This window comes from Sorex fumeus, unplaced genomic scaffold (genome assembly GCF_029834395.1).
Source record: "Sorex fumeus unplaced genomic scaffold, SorFum_2.1 ptg000189l, whole genome shotgun sequence".
Lineage (NCBI taxonomy): Eukaryota > Metazoa > Chordata > Mammalia > Eulipotyphla > Soricidae > Sorex > Sorex fumeus.
Genome location: NW_026606246.1, coordinates 242,443 through 264,321, shown reverse-complemented (window position 1 = coordinate 264,321; position 21,879 = coordinate 242,443). Strand labels below are relative to the sequence as shown.

At 48.9% G+C, this 21,879-nt stretch overlaps 1 protein-coding gene across 1 annotated transcript; it reads right to left on the bottom strand.

Annotated features, from left to right (window-relative positions):
* Window positions 1–77: 77 nt before the first annotated feature.
* On the bottom strand, window positions 78–591 carry LOC130017312 (protein BUD31 homolog). The gene has a single exon (XM_056107999.1). It carries the CDS (start codon window positions 562–564, stop codon window positions 130–132), a length of 435 nt encoding a protein of 144 aa, XP_055963974.1. The 5' UTR covers window positions 565–591; the 3' UTR covers window positions 78–129.
* Between the last annotated feature and the right edge of the window lie 21,288 nt (window positions 592–21,879).

Below are 21,879 nucleotides of genomic sequence, written 5' to 3'. Positions count from 1 at the left end.
GAAGGGGCTTATTTCTACAGATGGCACAGAACTGCCAATGCCTCCCCCAGTGAGGCGGGTCTCTGCAGTAGAAGCACTGGGGGTGGCGGGGAATAGCCAGCCAGATCCTAAGTGCGGGGAGGAGGGGGTTCAGCCCGAGCAGCCCCGGCACCCGCAGTGTGCACACTCAATGATCCGGCCCATTTCCAGCTTGCTTTTGGGGACCCGGCAGATGCAGTTGGTTCCGGAGTTGGTGTCGCGGGTCTGGATGCAGTGCAGGCAGCACAAGCCCTCGTAGCCCTGCCTCTTCCACTTGGCGATGAGGCTCTTGTCCGCGTAGCCTTCCGCAACGCAGTATTTGTACAGCTCTCGGCTGATGGCTTTCCGCTTGTAGAAGAGGTCGAAAATGTAGCGGGTTTTCTGGTGGTGGATCCTGAAGATGGGCCAGAGGGATTCCACCTTCCTCTTTCCCTCGTGAGGTTCTGTTGCGGCTTCTCTCATCTTTTGATCTAATCCATCCAAAGTTGGTTCAATCAGCTCCCAGCCATCTGGGGGAGCTTTTCGGCTTCTTTTGACTTTGGGCATTTTCCTCCTACCAAAGAACTTGCAAGACCTTAGGATCCGAGTCTAGGAGACAGCAGGAAGCTCCCGGGCCTCCTCTTGAGCGTGTCCAGAGGCAGCGGCAGCTTCCGAGTCAGGACAGACACCACCACAACCCTGTCCGGCCCGTGGCCAGCTCCCAGCTGCGAAGTCTTATTTAGAGCTTTTGCGTCTTTCCACAACAGAAAGAGGAAAGAAGCAGCAGAGGACGCATGCAGGACTCAAGCGTTCGGTGCTGGAGAACCGCCTCCCCAGCAGGTCAGGCGACAGCCAGGTAGATGAAGGATGGGAAACAGGGGAACAGGGTCCCAGGCTTGTCGGCTGTTGGCTGATTTTTCTCTCCTTCCCAGCGTAGTCTGGTCTCCCCCCTCACGGTGCAGTTGTACCTTTGGTCGCAGTCCCAGTCATCACAGGTCCATCATCCTAGTCTCCTCATAGACCTCAAAGTCCTCTGGTTGGTCGTAGTTCTCCTCTTCCTAGTGATCGTCTTCTCTCTGTCTTCTACGTTCTCCAAGTCCAAAGTCAAAAAGTCTCCTCTTTCTCCCCTTAAAACACGTTTATGTAGAAATCAGGAAGGATGGGGCTGAACATTAGCATAACAGAGGTAAAGCCATGCCTTCAGGGGAAGGTCTAGGAGATTAACTCCAAGACAAAATCTCATCTGAGGCATCGGCTTTTCAGATTCCTAGGAGATCCACTCAAGGGTGGGGTTTTATCCAGGGTGTTTTGCTTTCTCCTTTCCTCAGCTAATAATCCATTTAAACAATCGGTCAATTTCTAATATTTCTAGTCATTTTGTACGAACACAGTAAGGTAAGCTATACTTAGTTTAAAGGTCAGCTCTTCTGGGGTCATCTCTCTGTCAATCCCAGACTAAAGTCCTCAGGCCAGGTCAGTCTTAATTCCAGCAGGATCTTTATTCAGTTACTTCTTTTTGGGTCAAGCAGAGTTTGCTCCGTGACCGTTCTCTTAACTTATTAGACTTATGGTGCTTAGCTTGTCCCTTTCTGATGCCAGGGGAGCTTACTGCTAGCCCTGGGTCCATCCAGTCCCTTCCTTGGGACCCTCCTTTGGGAGTGCTAGGAACTAAGGCAACTGAAGCTTAAGTCAAGGAAATATGGATGCCCAGGAGTAAATATTACTTGGAGTCAACTCCCATGTTACAAAAGCATAACATGAATTATCTTTCTGTGTCTAAGCATCAAGCTCTAAGTTACTTTGAGCATCAAACCATTAAAATAACCACTGGCACCTGGGAAGGAGTTAAGTAAGAACTGAATGTTTGCAATCCAAAAAAAGGGAAGGTGTGCTCTGGCGTCCGCCTCATAAGAAGTCGGGTTTTGTGGTTTTTGTTTTGTTTTGCATCTGATCCTAGTCACACAGAAAGTGTCAAGAGAAAAGGCTTCGCCTGGTAGACCAGGTGTGTGAACTGCGTGGCGTGCATTCAGCCTGGGATCGTGGCCTAATGGAGATGGCGCCTTCCCGTTTCATATCCAGGCTTCTCCTGTGCCTGAGACTACAACCCTCTGGGGGAAAAGCACTAGAAACCAGAAGGTCACAGCATTGTAGCAGATCTGACTTTATAGATTCCCCTGGTGGGTAAGAGAAGCCTGCCGACAGCCCGGGGTCTTGAATGTTCTATCCCTCTTACAGGCCATGTAGGCCGCAACCCCCAAGCCCTCGTATAACGTGATCTGGTTGATAGGCTGCATGCAATTGAGCTCTGCCTTAGGTGAACGAAGGTGGAATCGACTGATCAAGTTGTATTTGCCCCCATGAAAAGGGATTTCAAGGAGGACCAGTCACAGCCAGAACTCTCGGCTCTAATTCTGTGCCCTCTAGTGCAAGTATTGATTTTTACATCAGGACCCACATATTACTGATTCTTGTATGAGGACCTACATGCACTCTGGGATTCAGAGTTGCATCTGCTGAAAGCAGAGAATTTGTTTCCTTACGGCTCTTGAATTTGGTTCATTGTGTTGAGTATTCATGCTTAGAAAGTCTATGATGACTACAGTATATGACAAAGTTTCCCCTGAGTGTAGTCTTCATGTTTCAGCAAAAAATAAATTCCACAGAAATGGGGGGAAAATAAGAGAACCAGTCAGATGGTACATTATTAACTAAGGGACCAATCAGAAGTCCCGATCCTCCAGACCTTTATTTCCTCTGCAACATCATGGCAGGACAGTGCCCCACCCTTCCCCAATCCTTATTAAATGATCCTGGACCCCAATAGGTTTGTTAGCAATATCAGGAGTTCAATAAAAGGCCTCAGGGCAGATGTCTGGGCCTAATGGAGTCTGTGCAGAAACTTCAAAGCACCCAAAGTAAAAGGAGCAGCCAGGACAAAGGTTCTGAGGCAGGAACAAGTCTGAGATGACAGGAAGAGCTATGGAGTCCAGGCAGGCTGGGTGAGCCCCAATTCTGGATGATTTTGATGGACTTTGGCGACCCCAGTTTTGGCAACAGCTAGTTAACCCGCATCCTTGAAGTCTTTGGGGGACGTTCTATTAAGGAGTTCTAATGTAGCTACGTTTCATTTTTTGTAATTTTTTAAATCCAGAGCGCTCCCTCCAGACATAATTGTTATAGTGGTCCCTTCTCTATCCAATTGCCTTCCCCCAGCACCTGAGGCAGGCTTCCAACAGTGGCCTATCCTGCTGTCCTTCGGTGTCCTTAGTCCCATACTATGTTTTATCTCTAGCTGTGTTTTAGAGCGCTGGAGAGGTGAGTGGAACTCTTATGGGAAAACATGCACCTCTGTGTACACTCACAGGTGTGTCCACACAGGAAGCCTATGAATACGAAAAATGCAGGAAAAGCTTCATGAGATCCTCAGACTTGATACAGCCCTACAAGGACCAGAGAAACCACAGAAATATAACGTCAATGTATTTAATATGCAAGGTCTAGTAATAGTGAGGGATGTGCCTCTTCTGTCCTCACCCTGTGGGCACCTGTCGTTTGACCCATAGGATGATAAACATTGGGACTGAAGGGAGTACAGCATGTAGGGTGTTTGCCTTGCATGCTGCCGACCTAGTTTTGATTCCTGGTAGCCCATATGGCTACGTCCCAACCCCCTCCCCCTCCCATAAAAGAAAAACCCTCAGTGCAAGGAAATATGGTCAGTTTCCATTTCAGTATCATCCATTCTTAAATCTTACCTGTCCAGAGTTCATCCTGGAAAGGAAAGTGTAAATCCCTCAGTAGCTAAAGGACATCACCAGATCTTGCTGAAAAGTCTACAAATGATTACGATGTGGGAAAACATTTAGATTTTCCTTTCAGATTGGCATTTATAGCCAGTCTATATATATATATATATATATATATATATATATAATGTGTATATATAAACACACATATATATGTATACATTTACAATGGATGTAGAAAGCTTTATGGAAAAACCATATGGGTGAAAGTAAAATTGTAGGGCCAGAGAGATAGTACAGTGGGTTTAGCACTTGCCTTCCATTGCAACTAACCTAGGTTCTATCTCTGGCATCTCATATGGTCCCCTAGTACTGCCAAGAGTGATTCCTGAGTTCAGAGCTAGGAGTAAGCCCTGAGCAATGCCCAATGTGACCCATAAAATTAAAAAAAAACATAACTGTAAGATATGTGGGAAAAATTTTACCCTCCTGTGATCTGTAAGCAGAAATGACATGTAAATTTTCCATAGATGTCCCTCCTGTTTGCTCGAGCAGGCCCAGTAACGTCTCCATTGGAGACTTTGTTGTTACTGTGTCTGGCATATCGAATACTCTCGGTAGCTTGCCGGGCTCTCCGAGAGGGGCGGAGGAATCGAACTCGGGTCGGCCATGTTGGCCGCTTGTAAGGCGAATGCCCTACCCGCTGTGCTCCTGTTGATTGGGTATAATAGAGGAACATTGGATACCTGCCACACTGTTAACAGTATTGTAAATCAGAGTACCTAAAAAGAGAAAACTTGTTTCAATGTGTTGTCCTGACTGGGGGTGGTCTCTTTCCCCTCCATCCTTAACTACTAAAATCCAAAGCACAGAGGCATGGTGCAACACCTACGTCTGAAGAAGAGGGATCTTGGTAGGGAAGGTCTTGGACTCTATTAAAATGGACTGTCTAGAAGTTGCTACATTGTTCCTACACCAGATGTTCTGTAACGGTCAGGTACTGAGTGAAAAGAGGTCCTGAACTCCTAAGTGGAAGGGGGTGTGTTTGCACCCTTAAAGACGTGCATGGGGTGTCTTCATCTCTCTTTGCAAATGTATATGCACAAACTGAAGGCAAGTAGGTGATGGTGTTTAGCTGGTAGCAGAGGGCAAGGACGGGTGGAGAAAGGGAACTCTCCTTGGCCCTGAAGTTTAGAGTCTTAGTGTTTAAACTTTTTAAACAGTGATTGACACAGTTGCTCACCTGCAGGTGTTTCAAAGTGAGCTTCCGTGGTGTTGTTCCGTGGAGTCACCAGCTCTACCTCTGACGTCTGACTAGGTTAGAAAAGTCAGCTTTTACGTCATGGACTTGGGTCAGGTTTTTAAGTTCTTGACTGGTTGCACTTCTTCTGTTTGTGGTCATTGCTATTCTTTAATAAACCCCGAGCATCGTTGCAATCGCGGTTATGAATAGCCCATGGCATTAGTTGAACACATCTTATGCCTCTGTTTTTGCCTTTTGCATGATTCATAAATAAGGTGACACCTGCTGGCTAGAAAGCTGAAGCATGAAAGTATTTTAAAATCCTTTAAAAGCTAACATTCATGATTCTTATCTGTGAGCAATGACATTGGGGGAAGGGGGCAGGGTCTCCCAGTGGTTCTAGGGAGGCTGAGAACTGTGCCAGGTATGTAGTCTTTTGGCTTATCTTTCCTGGTCCAAAAATTATAATTTTGAACAAAGAGCATGACAAACGTATCCTTCCTGATAAAGGACAGGAATTCTGTCTAGAGGCTCCCATCCAGATGGCCAAAGACTGATGGGTGAACACTGACTCCAAGATGACACGTCACGGTCACGGTCTTCCCGTTGTTCATCGATTTGCTCGAGCGGGCCCAGTAACGTGTTCATCATGAGACTTGTTACTGTGTTTGGCACATTGAATACCTCACGGGTAGCTTGCCAGGCTCTGCCGTGCGGGCGGGATACTCTCGGTAGCTTGCCGGGCTCTCCGAGAGGGGCGGGGGAATCGAACTCGGATGACAATGTAGTAATATTTTCCGTTTAAAAGTTAACACATTCAGGGACTGGAGCACAGCAGGTCAGCCATTTGCCTTGCATGTGGCCAACCCAGGTTGGCATCCCATATGGTCCCCCTAGCATCACCAGAAATAATTCCTAAGTGCATGAGACAGGGGTAACCCCTGTGCGATGCCGGGTGTGACCCAAAAACCAAAAAAAAAAAGTTAACACATTCAGTTCTCAGTGAGCAGTACAAGGAATTACTTTTTAAAAATTAACATTGCATAACTGAAGGGGAAAGAGAATTATTATACAGAGGAGACACAGGAGGAAAAAATTATTCACATGTTTAAACTAGGTCCTAAACTAAGTGCCTCCCCACCTAGGGAGTTCCTTTTCTGCTTTCTTATAAACTTTTTCTACTTTCAGAAAAAAAATTCTTTTGTATATGTCATACGAATTTTCTATTAGTGAACCGTCCTGGTGCAGGGCCAAGTATTGCAACTTCTGGAAGTTTTATGAAATCAGGCAGCATGAAGAGCAGTCACGATTTCTTCCATCTACTGTTGTCAGCAAGAAGCCGAGAAGAGTGTGTCACTGCGTATGGTGATGATGTCTGTGGCTGGTCACTGCTGTCCTAGGAATGGGGCCCGAGGGTCGTCTGGCCTCTGTCATTCCCTTCTGTAGCCCCCATTTCTTCCTCGGTGGGCTCCTGGGTTTCCTAGACGCTCTTGTCCGGCCACTTCCTCCCATCCATCTGCATGGTCTCCTTGCAGAAGGTGACTCCCTTGGCCTGAGTGCAGAAGCAGCAACCTGGGGTGGGGTGGGGGATGCAGGGCTGAGCAGAGTCCCTCCCGCGGCAGAAGCCAGACAGGCGCCACGTTGGGGTCTCAGCAGAGCCCCCTCCCTCCCAGGCCCTGAAGTCCTCAGTTGAATGAGGTCAAGGGCAGATGTGAGGGGCGGGAGTGATAGCACATCAGGGAGGGCGTTTGCCTTGCACGTGGCCAACCCGGGTTTGATTCACAGTATCCCATATGGTCCCCTGAGCAGCACCAGGAGTAATTTCTGAGTGCAGAGCCAGGAGTAACCCCTGTGCATCGCCTGGTGTGACCCAAAAAGCAAAAAAAAAAAAAGCAGATGTGAGGCAGCTGGGTGCATCTGCAAGACCTGGAGACATCTGTGAGAATGACTCTAAGCGCACCTTCCCCCAGCTAGGGAGTCCCTGAGCACCACGGTCATTCCCACGTGCACGGTTTCACCCAGTCCCCACTGTCACCCTAGGGGAGGCGGCTCTCCTGCCACAGCACAGGGCACGGAGGAACCAGGCAGCAGAGGGACTTCTCAAGGCCGGTCATTGGCACTGCTCCAAGAAGTCTGCCAGGCATGCAGCTGTCTCGGCTGGCCCAAAGGTTTCCCAGGGATGCAGAACTTCCAGGGCTCAAGCCAGGCTAACTGGGGTCTGAATCAGATGAAGCCTGAGTCTCCCTCCTCATCTTAGACCAAAGCCACATGTTTAGAATGGTCTGCCACGCTGTGCATGCATGCAGACATTCACACACGCCTTCCCTGGCATTGCCAAAGCTGCCACGCTCTTGTCACGCAGCAGACACGCTTCAGGTCATCCGAGCCACGGCAGGGAACAGACCCAAACCCTCCCTCCCCAGCCAGAAGCCCATGGGCAAGTGGCTCCCTGTTAGAAGAAGCGCCTGTCCTGCCCACCTTGAGATGCCCCAGAGTGGGTGACACAGAACCATTACTCCCAATCAGAGCAATCAAAGGCCACCCTTCCTACTAATGGAGAAGGAGAAGGATCTGGAAGCACCTCAGGGAAAGGAGCCCCAAGCAGAAGCTCCGGAACTGCTCCGTGCTGCCTCTTCAGTCTAGAAATAGGCTGGCCAGGCTGCCCGGGATCAAAGCAGGCGCAATCAGGAGGTTATAAATAGGGAAGGTCGGCCTGGGGCCGCGCCTGCCACTGGCCCTGAGGTGCCTTTGCCATTCCTGGGCTCCAGCTGAGCCGAAAGAGTAAACAGGATCATCCCTACCAGTGCACATTTTCCATCACCAAAACCCCCAATATTCCCCCCCTGCCCCCCGGCCCAGTCTCAACCCTTCCCCTGCCTGTGCTCAAACATGAAAGCTTTGCAACTGTATCTCACGGTGAATCATAGAATGGGGGTAAACTAATAATAATAAAATAATAAAATTAACATTCTGAATAAAAAAAAGTAAAGTGGAATTCATGCCCAATTCAATCAGCTTAATCAACGGCAGAATAAAAAGCAGTACTCCTACATTTATTTTAAAAAATAAATAGATAAAATAAACACGAGCACAAAGGCAGAGGAGCAGGAGCTCAGGTGCTGCGACCAACGAGATCCAAGTTTGAATCCCCACCCGCCCTGCACAGCCCTCAACACCGTAACCACCACCTTCTCATTTCCTGTAGACTGGGGTGCAGGCAGAGTCCGCCCGTGAGGGCAAAGCCGGGCCCCGGGGGTATTCCCTGAGCACTGACTCAGTGCCCGGGCCACCTTCTAGATCAAACCTAAGGAGTGGTCAGTTTCTGTACTCCTTCTTGTAATTAACACAAAAACAGGGATCAGGGGCTCCAACCAGTGCTCTGGGGATCCAGAGGCTATTCCTGGTGATTTCTAGTCAACCGGATCAGTGGTTCAACACAAGGGCCCAGGAATACGATGCTGCAAAGCCCTGGGGTGCTGAGGACCATCTGGGTCATGGCAGTTATGCTCGGGGGGCCTCCAGGAAGCCTCCAGGATCCATGTGGTGCTAGGGATCAAGCCAGGGGTGGGCACGTGCTAGGCGTGGTCCTCAGTCCCATGGATTATCTCCTCAGCCCTACGCTCTGAAAACTGGCATTGAAATGCTGATAAGCTTTCAGCATCTGTATTGCAAAATATAATGCTAAAAATGAGAGAGAGAGGAGAGAGAGAGAGAGAGAGAGAGAGAGAGAGAGAGAGAGAGAGAGAGAGAGAGATATGCCTGCCATAGAGGCAGGCTGGGGTAGGGGGAAGTTGGGAGGGAGTGGGAAACTGGGGACATTGGTACTAGGAAATTACACTGGTGGAGGGATGGGTTTGAAATATTGTGTGACTGAAACTGAAACAGCTTGGTAACGCTCTATCTCACGGTGATTCGAATACATAAATAAAAATAAAATACTACACACACACACACAAATTGTCACTGATTTTGCAAACGTGCTAATGTTTATGCTTTGGATGTACAAAATCCTTGCATCTTCATCAGCACCAACGTGCCCAAGACACTCCACCACTGTCCTTGTGTCACTTTACACCACACCCCTTCACACCCCGTTGGTAATAGGCGTTAGCAGTGTTTAAGGGTTTTTCACTGGACATTGTCCCCTTGCTTATTTCTTTACATGCCACTTATGAGTGAGATCATCAGCATTTGTCCATTTGTCCTTCTCCCTCGGATTTATTTCACTGGACATGACCCCTCCTACCTACGCCCCCTAGCTCCATCCAAAGGCAAATTTTCTTTTTTGCTAAGTAGATCAGCACTCCTTTTATGCTAATTACAGCCTCTGCACCCAAGGTGGTGCTGGTCACTTACTCCTTCCAACTTCAGGGAGCTATCAACTTCATCCAACACTCCCTGGTGACAAGAAGTAACCTCAATATGAGATGGGGGACAGAGGGGATGTTTACTTAAACTTTACAGCCAGCCACTGCAGAGAGCTGGCATTTGGGCCCACGGAGTGTGAATCCAACTGCAAAGGTTTGAAGGAGGATTTGAGTATCTTAATTCTGAACATTCTTCGTTCTAACGCACATTCAGCAGATGGGGGATGGAGGTGGGAGGGGGTCAGAGAAATGGGTGGGGCATCATGAAAGAGAACAAGGTACAACAGTGCTCATTATGCCCGGGTTTGGGGGTGCTGGAGAAATCACAGGTGTTGCCTAGTGTCCCCTTCCCCACCGGCAGAGAATCTTGTCTTTGATTCTGTTTGGGAGATCGTTTCTGTAAGGTGCCGGTCGGTTCTAGAAGGCAAGTGTCTTCTTTAATGAGAAGGATTGCTTACTGGCAAAACCGGGAACACTGGACAGTCCAAAGAAGCGTTGTTAATAATTGCACGGGGACAGGGGACACGCACGAGGAGCCGGTGGTCCTTCCACTTAGCAGCTGCACCTGGGATTAAAGCTGCGCTAGCGTTGGTTTCTGGGCTCAGGGGAAAGGCATTTTGGGGAGGAAAGCAGCCAGCCAATGGGAAGAGAGATCAGCACCAACAGCCAATGGGCTGCGGGGATCAACAGCCAACGGGCAGTGAGCGCTGCACCGAAGAAGGTTTAAAAGGTGCCTTCCAGCCTCATCTTCGTTTACGCTCTGCCGTCCGTTATCCTGTTGCGGGAGGGTGTGGGAAGATGCCTTCTGCGGAACTTTAATATTTGGGGCCGGGGGTGGGGGGGGCAGAGATAATATTTGGGCTGTGACCCCAGCTGGTTGGGCTTTCTATCTTCTGCAGGGGGATTCTGTACTTTAAACAAATGTAGTCATGGTGATGTTTTGTGGCCTCCGGGAAGAGTGTTGCTATGAAGTTGGTTGGGGGTGAGAGTAATCCGGCCCCATCTGGGGGAGAATCTCTTGATTCCCGTCCCCTGCAAGGCTTCTCTGGCTGCCAAAGAGGCTGAGAGGGGAAAAAAGAAGAGGGTGAAGGGCTGGGAAGTTCGCTCTCAGAATCTGTCTCTTCCTCTGGGCTTCTAAAAAGTACCCTTTCTGCCTCTGCTTTCTAGAAAACAGTCGCAGCAAGAATCCAAGTTCTCTTGGGTGCTCCCCGTGGGCCTGTGCCAACCATCAAGGGGCCCTGACCACAGACGGGGGCTGTGACCCCAGGGGCACTCCTGCTCTTAGCCCACATCCCCCAGAGGGATAGGCTCTTAGCCCTGACTGTTCTCCACTGGCTACCATGTTCTCCGGGTGCGTGGCTCTCAAACCACCCAGCTGGAAGAGTGTGCTGGGAGCAGGACTCAAAGCTCTCGATTCTCCTGTGCCGGGACCATGGGGTTCTGGTCATTGCAACCTGAGACTGACCGCAAGCGTTTTTTGCTTCTGGGGTGTAGCCATTCTAGCTTGGGGAAATGCTGGGTGGGCAGGCTGAGCCCGAGTCCCCTGGGAGACTGGCACTGTGGGCGCTTGCCGCATCTTGCCAGGTAGAGAGCTTAACCTAGATGCCCAGTTCTGAATTGAGAAGCGGGATGTGGGGTCAGACTGGCTAAGAAGCACTGCATCCAATGAGCAGATCTGTTACTTGTGGGGGGAGAGAAAACAGATCGTTAGCGTCTCGGGAAGCGACTCTCGGAGGCTGAGGAAGCCTGAGCTGAGCTGTCAACCACAGAGCCTGGTTCTGAGACTGCCCCCAGTGTGGGGACTCCTTATTTCTCTCCCAAATAGAGCTCCTGGCCCAGTCCCTCATAACGCCCCACATTCCTGAGCGGAGGACATAGGGCAGCCTCTCCAAGTTTTCCCCTTCCTTAGCCCAGAGGGGAGAAGGGGAGTCAACCCTTCAGTACGGCTTGATTTGCTTCTCCTGTGGCCCCATCCACGTGCCTGAAAACCCACCCATGAATTCACCTCAGGTGTAAGCATTCTCTCCGTTTCCTTGGGGCAGTAGCTAGGAGCTGGGGTGCTTTAATTGGCAACAGGGAGCCGCCTATGGAAAAACCTGTATCACCTGTCGTCCTGCTGATCGACACTTTGCTCGAATGGGAAAAACATGGGGGCTTAATGGCCAACCAACAATGCCTGGACATAGATGGCTCAGACTCCCTCATGCCTCACTTTCCCTAGGGCTCCAGCCATACCGTCAGTCAGCGCTAATCTTGGTCCCTGTGAATGGTGGGGCTCACATACACAGATGTGAGGAAGCCTCTCAGCTCAGGGCTTGGTGCTGCCAGCCTAGGGGCATCCCTTTGAGAACCCCAGGCCACCCTTGCCTGGTCTCCGTGACTCATGTCAGCTCTGCATTGGGGGAGCTTGGTACATAAGGCCCTCTGCTCAAACTCGGACACATGGGCCCCAGCTGTCCCCCTGTTGGGAGCCTGTGCTAGTCAATATGAAGAAAATTCTTGTCCTGGGGTCTGTTGTCTAAAGGCTGGTTTATTAGAAACCATTGTCTTGGGGTTACAAAATCTAAGGGCTGACTTGTTCTAGGGGGCTGTTTCCTCCTTTACAGCAGAACATGTTGCTAAGGTGTATCAATATGTAAGCAAGGAAAATATTGAAAGATATAATTATAGGTGTTGGGGTCGGGAGTTCCCTAGCCCCGGGAGGCACGGAGAGCCCAGACAGACAACGTTCCTGCAGGAATGCAAGCGGGGTTTTATTCGGACCAGCATGCTGGGGTCCCACAACGTACCCAAGAACGGGCAGAGGCTGGGAGCCGCGAACTCAGAAACAGGTCATCTTTTATACAGTTTGAGAACAAAGACCACATATTTTGCCAATATTTTGCCAATACGGGTTCCTTGCGGTTCTTCTTGGAGTCTCTCGACCCAAACATCTTGACCTGGTCACATAGTTTCAGTTTCCAGAATGGTCAAAACACTCTATCTTTAAACAGTTATGTCTTATTCTAGCCCATACCTTACACATCTACTGGGTTCAATCCAATTTTGTAACCTCAAGGCTGCTGAACTGTTTACAGAAAGCAATTTTGCAAGTTAATTAACTCCTTCCTAGCCTTCCTAGCTCCTTTCATCCCCCACTTCTTGTGCATATCTCTAATCCTAGAGATGTTCTTAGGTGGCACTTTCTTCCTCATGGGGTAAAGTCTGATACTGCTGTCTCAGCACCAGCAATTGGATAGGATAGAATTAATTCATTCCTTAACAAACGTAACTAATTTATTGAGGATACAGGGTCCCAAGGTAAACAGAAGTATCGAGAGTGGTCCAGCTAGGGTTGAAAGGAGAGTTGCTAACCAGGGTGACTGATTAAACCAGGATTCAAACCACCCTTCTCGGGACTCCCTCTCTTTCTTTCGTTGTTCCAATCCTAACACTGCCCATCCAGCAGCCTTCTTCCCCAGGCAACTAAACAGAAAAAAAGTTTGGTTTTGTTTACTGCGACATACACATGAAATCAAGTTATACAGTCCATGCAGTAGCACAGCCATTGGAGAGGACATTCTGATGCTGGTTCCAGTGCAAAACAGTTCCAGCAACGCCTCCTGCTTGCCATTGCTGCTACCGCCACTGACACCTTCACTATAGAGTCTCTGACAACCTCAGGTCAGCGTAGAAACAGCATTCATCTGCCAGAGCAGCACAGAGCCCTTCGTTCTTGAGAACAACAGGTCGAAGATCAAGTCCTCTCCAGTTTTGAAAGACTATCTTGGACAGGGATGTTAGAGATTTCTCGATGCAGTCTTAAAAAGAGTTAAAGCAACAGAAACCAAAGCAACATTGGCCAATTCACACATTTACCCAATCACCTCTGTAAATTAGAATCTGATTCTTACAAGAAACAAGTTACAGAAACATGGTTTTCTCTCCACCTTCATTTTAAAACTTTGCCAAATAGCGTAACAAATCTGGCTTGTTCCTTTGCATAAACACAGCAAGATTGGAGAACTCTCCATTTGGGATACCCCATTATTTACTGCAAAGTCCTGGGGGTTAGCTAATGACAGGAGACACACCAATAATGGGATTAATCTTATCTGGCACGTCAGAGTTACCCAGGCCTGGCCATAAGATGTCCCACGACAAAACTGGATGGCTTCAAGCCTTCAGGTTGAACTGATGTGGCTTTGGGCCTCATTTTCCACAGAGATGTCCTGGTAGAAAAGAGTCCATCCCATCCCTTCTTCAGGGCTGGGAGAAATCCTTGACGCTGAGAGTAGGCCCAGACTGAGTTAACCTAGATTCCTCCATAGCAATGATGACTTCCAGTCTTTCCTTGAGCTAGTCTGCTTTTAGGGTCGCCCTGAGGTTTGTAGGGTACTTGAAACAGTACCTGTTAAGTCCCTGCTCCTGTCACTTAGACAGATCCCCTGACTGTTTCCCTGGAAAAGGGCTTTGGGGTCCCACAGCTGCCTTTTCCTGTCTGCATGAGGGGTAGACCCTAATACAGAGAGGAAAGACTTATCTGGATTTATGCAAACCAATTATAGAGCCATGAAACATCAAAAACATACTGAAGGTGCAAAAGAAGAGAAAAGCAAGATTTTCACTTTACTCACAGTGAGGTGTAAAACACCCATTTGCTGTGGGTCCTAGTCAAAAGAAGCTTAAATCTGTAGCAATAAAGGATACAATTTAGCATGTTTAAACCTTGACTTGCCATTTTCTAAAAGCACTGTACTAGGAGTCTGGACAAACTGTCCAATATCTTTTTCATAGAGCTTACCAAAAAGGCACTAGAACAATTCTTCAGATGTAATGTAAAGAGTTTCTTGCAACAATACAGTTTGATCAGTTCCTTTTAAAACACAACCTCAAACCTACACACACATTTCTTCACATACTCAAGCCTTCTACACATTTCCTTAACATTCATTCTGTTTTCCCACTCCCGATCACCTAGTCATCCCAGTTGATGGACCAGGGCAGGGCGCTCGGCTCCTCGGACATGACCGCGGTGGGGAGCTTCGCCTGGGCCCAGCCCCTCTGTCCCGCCCCACGCACGGGCCAAACTTTCAAAACCATCTTCAGTTTAACAGGATTCCTTTCCTTTTTCCCACTGACGATATCTCCATCCATTATCTTTCTGACTTATGACATATATCTATATTAGTACAACATTACCAACCATCTCACTTAACATGACAAAACTGTACTCTGCAGTGCTATTTCAAAAGCACTAGATCAGCTCTATAGATATTCAAAAGGCCTTAAAAATGCTCACAATTAAAGCTCTTACAAAGTATATTTACTGGACAAAAGATCACTTTACATTAGAAATAACCAGAAGACATCTTAAAATTCTGATTTACAGGAAAATACAAATACAAAAAGATTAAAACACTCATAGATTATCATGAAACAAAGCATTTCACACTTAGGTACAAAGTTTTCAGGTCAGGACTAAGTTGATACCTGGAGACAAAGCTTGGCATGAAATAAAATTATCAAAATAATAGCATGCATTTTTAAGCACTAGACAGGCTGATTAACAACATAGTAAAATTTCCCACATTTTCCATGCAATTCTCCATTCTTATATTCACACCAAGGTGCAATGCTATGGCTTCAAATTGTCAGGCTGACATCTGACACCTCAGATGTCATTTTATAAGTCTTAGTAGTTCTAGAAATTTTAGTTACCAAGAGTCTCAGATCATATAGAGTACTGGTAGGACAAACTTTGCAACCAATTTTATAACTCTAGAAACTCATGTTTAAAATCATGAGCTTTCTATACCAGATATTTTTAACAATCCCACAAAATTACAAACATGCTTTCAGACACAGAAAAAGCCCTTTGGATTTTCCAAACTTTGATATTAGCATAAGAAAATACTTGAATTGCCACTGTTTATGGAAACATAAGAAAACTTTTATGAAAAGGGGGAAACTTTATCTTAATGGCTTCTGTACCTCCGTTTGTAAAAACGGCCTAATTTTTCATTAAAGTTAGCTGAGGCTTGTAAGATAAGGTCTTGCATTCTCTGAACTTATTTCACTTTAGTTTTAGGCTCTAATTCCGCAGCTCTTCCTGGATAGTACAGATTCTTAAGTTCAAAAGAAATCATTAATGTTCTACCAAGAAATTTAGATTGAGAATTCTCTCTCTGTTGGTTCAACCTCCTGACAAGGATTCTTCTTTTAACCCTTGTCTGACAGGTTCCAAAAACAACTGCATTTCTTAAATCACTGGGTTGCATATCACTAACTTCTCTAGAATTTCTACTCTGATTTCAGCCTGGTGCTCCGCGGCAGTAGGATTGAAGGGAGTATACCTGAAGTACGCTTCCATTAACCTAAGAACACAGCCAGACTCTGGTCCTGCTCCCGCGTAACTCTCCTCACCTGAGCCAAATTGGTGGGCTTGCGCCCTGTCTCCCCGGAGACCTGCAGCTAGAGTCTGGCGGTAGATCTGTAGATGTCTCCTACCTTCAGATGTATTGGGGTCCCAATCAGGTCGCCGGAGTGGGGAGTACTCGTCCGTTCCCCCCTCCCCATCAGGAATCTCAGGGCCATAAGCATGGAGGGGTAAGATAACTGCGTCAGCCTAGGAGGAGCTGCCGGCTGCTCTGGCCTCCCTACTCCCTGCCCGGGACGCAGGTTCGGGGGTTGATGAGTCCGGGGCTGGAGGGGCAGCGGCCGCCCTGCAACGGCAGGAGGCAGAGGATCAGAAATAGGAGGGAGAGGAGGCGGGAATGGCTGGAGTCCCGGGACAGGCGGATAAGGAGGGGACTCATCGAAGAGTAAGAAATCCTGTGACTCAGGGAGGGGATCTTTGGATGGAAGGGCAGGATACAGCGGCGGATGGCTAGATGGCCGGGCCACCAAGACAGGAGCAGTAGGAGCGATAGCTGCGGGGACAGGCACAGATGGAGCCAGGGGAGGAGCAGAGGGAACCTGGAAAGCTTTAACCCATGGGGGAGGATTTTCACAGAGGTCTTCCCAAACCAGGATATAAGGTTCCTGATCAGGATGTCCATGTTTTCCTGGTCTGTAGATTATATCTTTTACCTGTAAAACCAAAGGCAAATGAAAAGATCCCTCGGATGGCCAACCGCAAGGGAAAGTTGGCCATTTGGCAGAACAGAAAGTCCTAAACAACCTGTAAGAAAGAATGACGCAAGCGCAATTCCCTTTGTAGAGAAGAAGATAGTGAAAGCGTCAAGAGGTCGGGTGACACAACAGATGTAGACTATCCGAGTCTACCAGATAGGAGGCTTCCAGGCGTCCCTGGTCCTCCTCCACCACCGGGGCGTCCCCCAGGGCTGTGGTCAGTGTTACTCCTGACACGTCTAACACTGAGCGCACATACAGACGTGCCCCTGTCCGATATGAGAGACGGAATATATAAACAGAATATATGGTACCAAAAGAAAAACAAAAAGAGGCACCTTGACTTACCCCGCGGCTCAATCCGGCGTCCCTAGGGCAGGGTCCTCAGATCTCGGTGGGACCTCCAAATGGTTGGGGTCGGGAGTTCCCTAGCCCCGGGAGGCACGGAGAGACCAGACAGACAATGTTCCTGCAATAATTCAAGCGGGGTTTTATTTGGACCAGCATACTGGGGCTCCGCAACGTACCCAAGAACGGGCAGAGGCTGGGAGCCACGAACTCAGAAACAGGTCATCTTTTATACAGTTGGAGAACAAAGACCACCTATTTTGCCAATATTTTGCCAATACGTGTTTTGCTGGGTTCCTTGCGGTTCTTCTTGGAGTATCTTGACCCAAACATCTTGACCCGGTCACATAGTTTCAGTTTCCAGAATGGTCAAAACACTCTATCTTTAAACAGTTATGTCTTATTCTAGCCCATACCTTACACATCTACTGGGTTCAATCCAATTTTGTAACCTCAAGGCTGCTGAACTGTTTACAGAAAGCAAGTTTGCAAGTTAATTAACTCCTTCCTAGCCCTCCTAGCTCCTTTCATAGGAAAACATCATTGACTTCTAGAAGCCCAGTGCATTCTAAACTTGTGTATCCTGAACATTCCATTCCAATGTATGCTTCCTTCTAGAGATCTGTAGGTGTCTGTTGCTTGTTCAATAAAGATGCTTCATGAGCATGGCTTGTTCAGCCCTTAACCCGTTGCCCTTCTCCCTTCGCCTCGGGGATCCAGTTTGACTTAGTGGCGCAGGACGTGGCAGTAATCATTACCATGCCAAGGCATGTGTAATCATCAGCTATCTTTCCCTTCTACTACTGAAGTCACCGGAAACAAATCCCTTTCTACTGGGGTTATTTCTTTCTCAACTGCACTTTTGCAACCCTCAATCAACCTTGTCCAAGCAAAACTTTTTTTTTTTGGAAGGGTTTGTTATGATCTTAGGGATTATTAGGGGTTGGAGGCTACCAGTATAAATTTTACTAAGCTTCCTAGGGCTTGAGAGGAATATGAAGGCTTCCCACATTCTTTACGCATTTAAGAGTTCTTAGTGTATTTTCATATACAAAAATATGAAAGAAAACAAAGCAAGAAGCATGGTAGGGTTGGCGATTCTGCAGTCCCACAAGGTCCCACTTGCACTCTGCAGGGCGAAGCCAAGAGTCATTGCAAGCATCACTAGGTCTGCCCCATCACATCCCAAAATAAAAACCCCAAAGAAGTTAGCCTTGTGGGGCTGGAGTGATAGCACAGCAGGTAGGGCACTTGCCTTGCACGTGGCCCGACCCGGGTTCAATTCCCAGCATCCCATATGGTCCCCCGAGCACGACCAGGAGTAATTTCTGAGTGCATGAACCCCTGTGCATCGCTGGGAGTGACTCAAAAAGCAAACAAAATATTTTTTAAAAAGTTAGCCTTGAACCCCGGCTTTGCATATTCTCCCAGGGCTCAGACTGGGACACAGACCTCAGTGGGGTGCCTGGTCATTGGGAGACCTGGGGAACTGTTCCCAGTGTGTCCCACTCTGTGTGAGGGGACATGGGCAGAATCGGGAGAACCTTTGTTTCATCACTCACCTGTCTAAAGTGGGCTCTCAGGAAAACACATGGAAGGCTGCCTGTGGGGTCGCCCCCACTAACCTGGGCTCTTAAGCCGAAACTCCAGATCTCCGAGCTGCTGCTTTGTATGACAGTCTTGGGTCAAGGTGCATCTGTGGGACATCTGGGGGTGCTTTGGAAGTGTCTAGGGTTGCAGATCATCACCTGACTTGGTTCCCATCTTTTTTAGAAGGGGGCGGGATGTGAGCTTCCACTGTACCTTTAAATGCAGATTTCTCTGAGCCACTTTGGGTTACACAGTGCCCGTTCTCCCTAGGTGAGTCTGACTTCTGCCTGCAAACCACCCCTCTCCCGACTGAACACAGCAGGAACCGGGGGTGGGGAGGTCACCTGTGCCCATGGGAGGCACTTGGCTGTCCCATTATATCACGATCATCCTGTTGATTTCCTTGAGCAGGCACCAGTAACGTCTTCTTCCTAGCCCTGAGATTTTAAAAGAGCCATTTCAATGCTCTTTCAGGATTAGGAGCATGAGACCCATCATTGTTACTGGTATTTGGCATATCGAGTATGACACAGGAAGTTTGCCAGACTCTGCTGTGCGGGGAGGATACTTTTGGTAGCCTGCCAGGTTCTCCAAAGGAAAAAATAAGATGTGCAGCCGAGAATGTGGCCGCGCGCTTCCGGGAGCAGGGTTTTATAGTCTGTGTCTTGGCCGTTGTGGGACCAACCTGGCACTGGCGGCAGCTGGTGGGTGTGACGCCTACCTACTAGAAGATGGGGGGTCTGGTTGGAGAAGGCCCAGTCCCAATCTGAGTAGGTTTGGAGACCTCAGCCCTGGGACCCGCATGCCTGGGTGGTTCCTCTGCCAGTTCTTTCATGCATGAGACCTGTCCGGACATGAGGAGAGTGGTCCCAGCATGGCCGTGGCTGACTCTAGAGGTCCTCAGCTGCTGAGGACCCATCATATAATCTCCTACAAAAACGCCTCAAGGATGCCCACCCACCTTTTAGGATGCATGCTAAGTTCTAGGACTTGACTGATCCTCAACTGGGAAGCTCAGGACGATCAACCCCAGGAGTCTTGGTGTTTCTCCCTTTAATCCCTCCCACAGCTAGGAGGGGCTACAGGGGACATTCACGTGTCCCCTCTGGGGACCAGACAATGGCCTCCAATGGGCAAGAGGCCCAGGTTCAATCCCTGGCATCACATGGCCCCCCAAGGGCTGCTGGAGGTGGCCCCCAACCCAGGGTTGTCTCTGCATTTGAAAGGGGGGATGGTCTGTGTTGACAATTTAAGTAGGCCCCCAAGGTGAGCTGATTGTGCAACGTGGGCAGTGGTCCTGGAGACAGCTGTATTGGACAGTTCTCAGCAAGTTCTGGAGGGCTCAGCTATGTGAGGACCATCTCCGCCCCAACGGTCCCTTATAACCCCTCCCTGGCCAACCACACCCCAGACCTGGACTTCAGAACAAGGGGGAGCACAGGCACGAAGAGATGGTGCAGTAGAAAAAGGGCACTTGCCTTGCACACAGTTGACCCTGGTTTTTATCCCTGGCACCACCAGGTGTGGCCCAAAACTCCTGTCCTATATCGTCAATTTTTTTCCAGAAAGCTTATAGGTGCCTTCTCGGTGACTTGCATCACAGTGGAGTGTGCTTTTCATTTTCTAAAGTTTTGTATCACTGATTGAATTAAAACAAAAGTCTTCTGTAAAAGCTGGGCTGGGTCCCAGGGGCCTGAATCCTGACTGACTGGGGCCCTATGTCCCAGAATCTGCCCCAGCCGCTGAGATGGGGGTGCAGGTGCTCTTTGTGCTTTTTTTTTTTTCTTAGTTTCATCGAGTTAACCATATTTACCATCTAGACAGGCGTCTAGATCAAACGAATCCTTCAGTGGCACATGCTGTGGAGCACTAGATGATGCAGTTGGAGGAAAATCTACAAGTTTGAGTGCTGATCGCAGGTCAACGCGTTCTTGCGGTGCTATATTGGAGACGAACGCAGAAAGATCTTTCACCATGGTCATCAGTGTGCATGTGCATTGAGAACTGACTCGTCAGGTGTCTTGGGTGAAGATTCAACAGACCTTAGTGTAGAAGAGAGCACTATGGTCCTCTCACGATTGAGGCTGAGGATTTATTCCTCTCCAGGAGCCATGCTGGATCTAGCGGCAAGTTCGTGTGTCTCGTGGAACCTCCTCTAGCTCAGGTTCTTCACAGACTTCAGCATGTTTTGTCTTGCAACGAGTGGCTCTACCTGTACCTTGAGGGGCAAGCATTTATTTCAGTGGATGATTCCTTGCCCATGATTGAATCTTTGGTGGGTATGATGTTCCTCTTTGCACTTCTGTGGGGCTGCTCCCCCTGAACTCAAGGGGGGAAATGCTGTGAGACTAAGTTGCCCATGAGCTTCCAGATGCTTGGAGAAATTGGGGTACCCAGGATTATGTGGCCCCAAGAGTTCCTCTTCTTGCCCTCTATCCTAGACCTTCCTAGTGTACCCCAAGCCCGCTTTCTCCCTTAAAGGGACCATGACCTTGAAAACAGATTTGAGTACTGGGCTTTGAGGGGGAGAGCAGGACTTAGGGATTTAACAAGGGTTTGACAAGTGTGCAAGGCCATAACCTTGTTCCAGGCCCCCAACCCTCATCTGAAGAAACCAAAGGCTCAGAGGGAGTCACACCATGTTGCCTGGGCTCACCCTCATGATTTTAGTCACGAATGTCTCTGACCTCATGGGAGAGTATAGTGGAGGTGCCCAGTCCTGTGCTGACCACCCCCATTGTGGCAGAATATGGGTTCCTGGCACTTGGAACTGCTGGGAGCAGAGCCATGGGGGTACACGTAGGGCAGGTACCAAAGACTGGACACTAACATCTCAGCATGGTTCTGGACTCCCCGTATCTGTTAGACTCAAACTAGCTCGGGGTTACCCAACGGGAAGCACTGGCCCTCGACGGCACCTCGCCACTCAGTGAGCTTGGGGACAGAGTCCCTTGCCACTGATGCCCTTGGAAAGGCTGAACGAAGCACCAACCAGCACCATGAGCTGAATGCTTCCTCGGGACCCCATCAATGGAGGCTTCTGTGCTGTTCCAGACCTGTGGGAACTGAATGCCATGAGTAACTCCGTGTCTGGGACACCTGGCTCTCTGGATGTGGGATGGGGTGGCCAGAATGGGTGTAAAGCCTTGGCTGCCTCTCTAGCCTCCAGACACCCCCGCCCCTTCCCCAGGTAACTTCTAGACTTTGGTCCTTCTCTGGCCACTTCCCTGCAGCTGGGCCCGGCCCTAGTTCTGAAACGTTTGCCTGCCCGTGGCTAAAGGCTTGTTTGAACAGGTGGACCTGGTGCAGTAGCACTAGGAGAGCCCTAAAATCCTGTGTCCCTCCTGGGGAAAGGGATCCTCATCTCCTGGCTGCGGGGTGGGGTCTGCTGCATTCTGGCTGACGCCTCGGGAAGTCGAACCCTCCTGTTCCTCCGCAAGCTAGGTTTGGGCTGTCCTGGGGTGGGGGGGTGCGT

Bases quoted from the DNA above. Each gene is read 5' to 3' on its own strand.
- LOC130017312 (XM_056107999.1), bottom strand. From the start codon at position 564: ATGCCCAAAGTCAAAAGAAGCCGAAAAGCTCCCCCAGATGGCTGGGAG.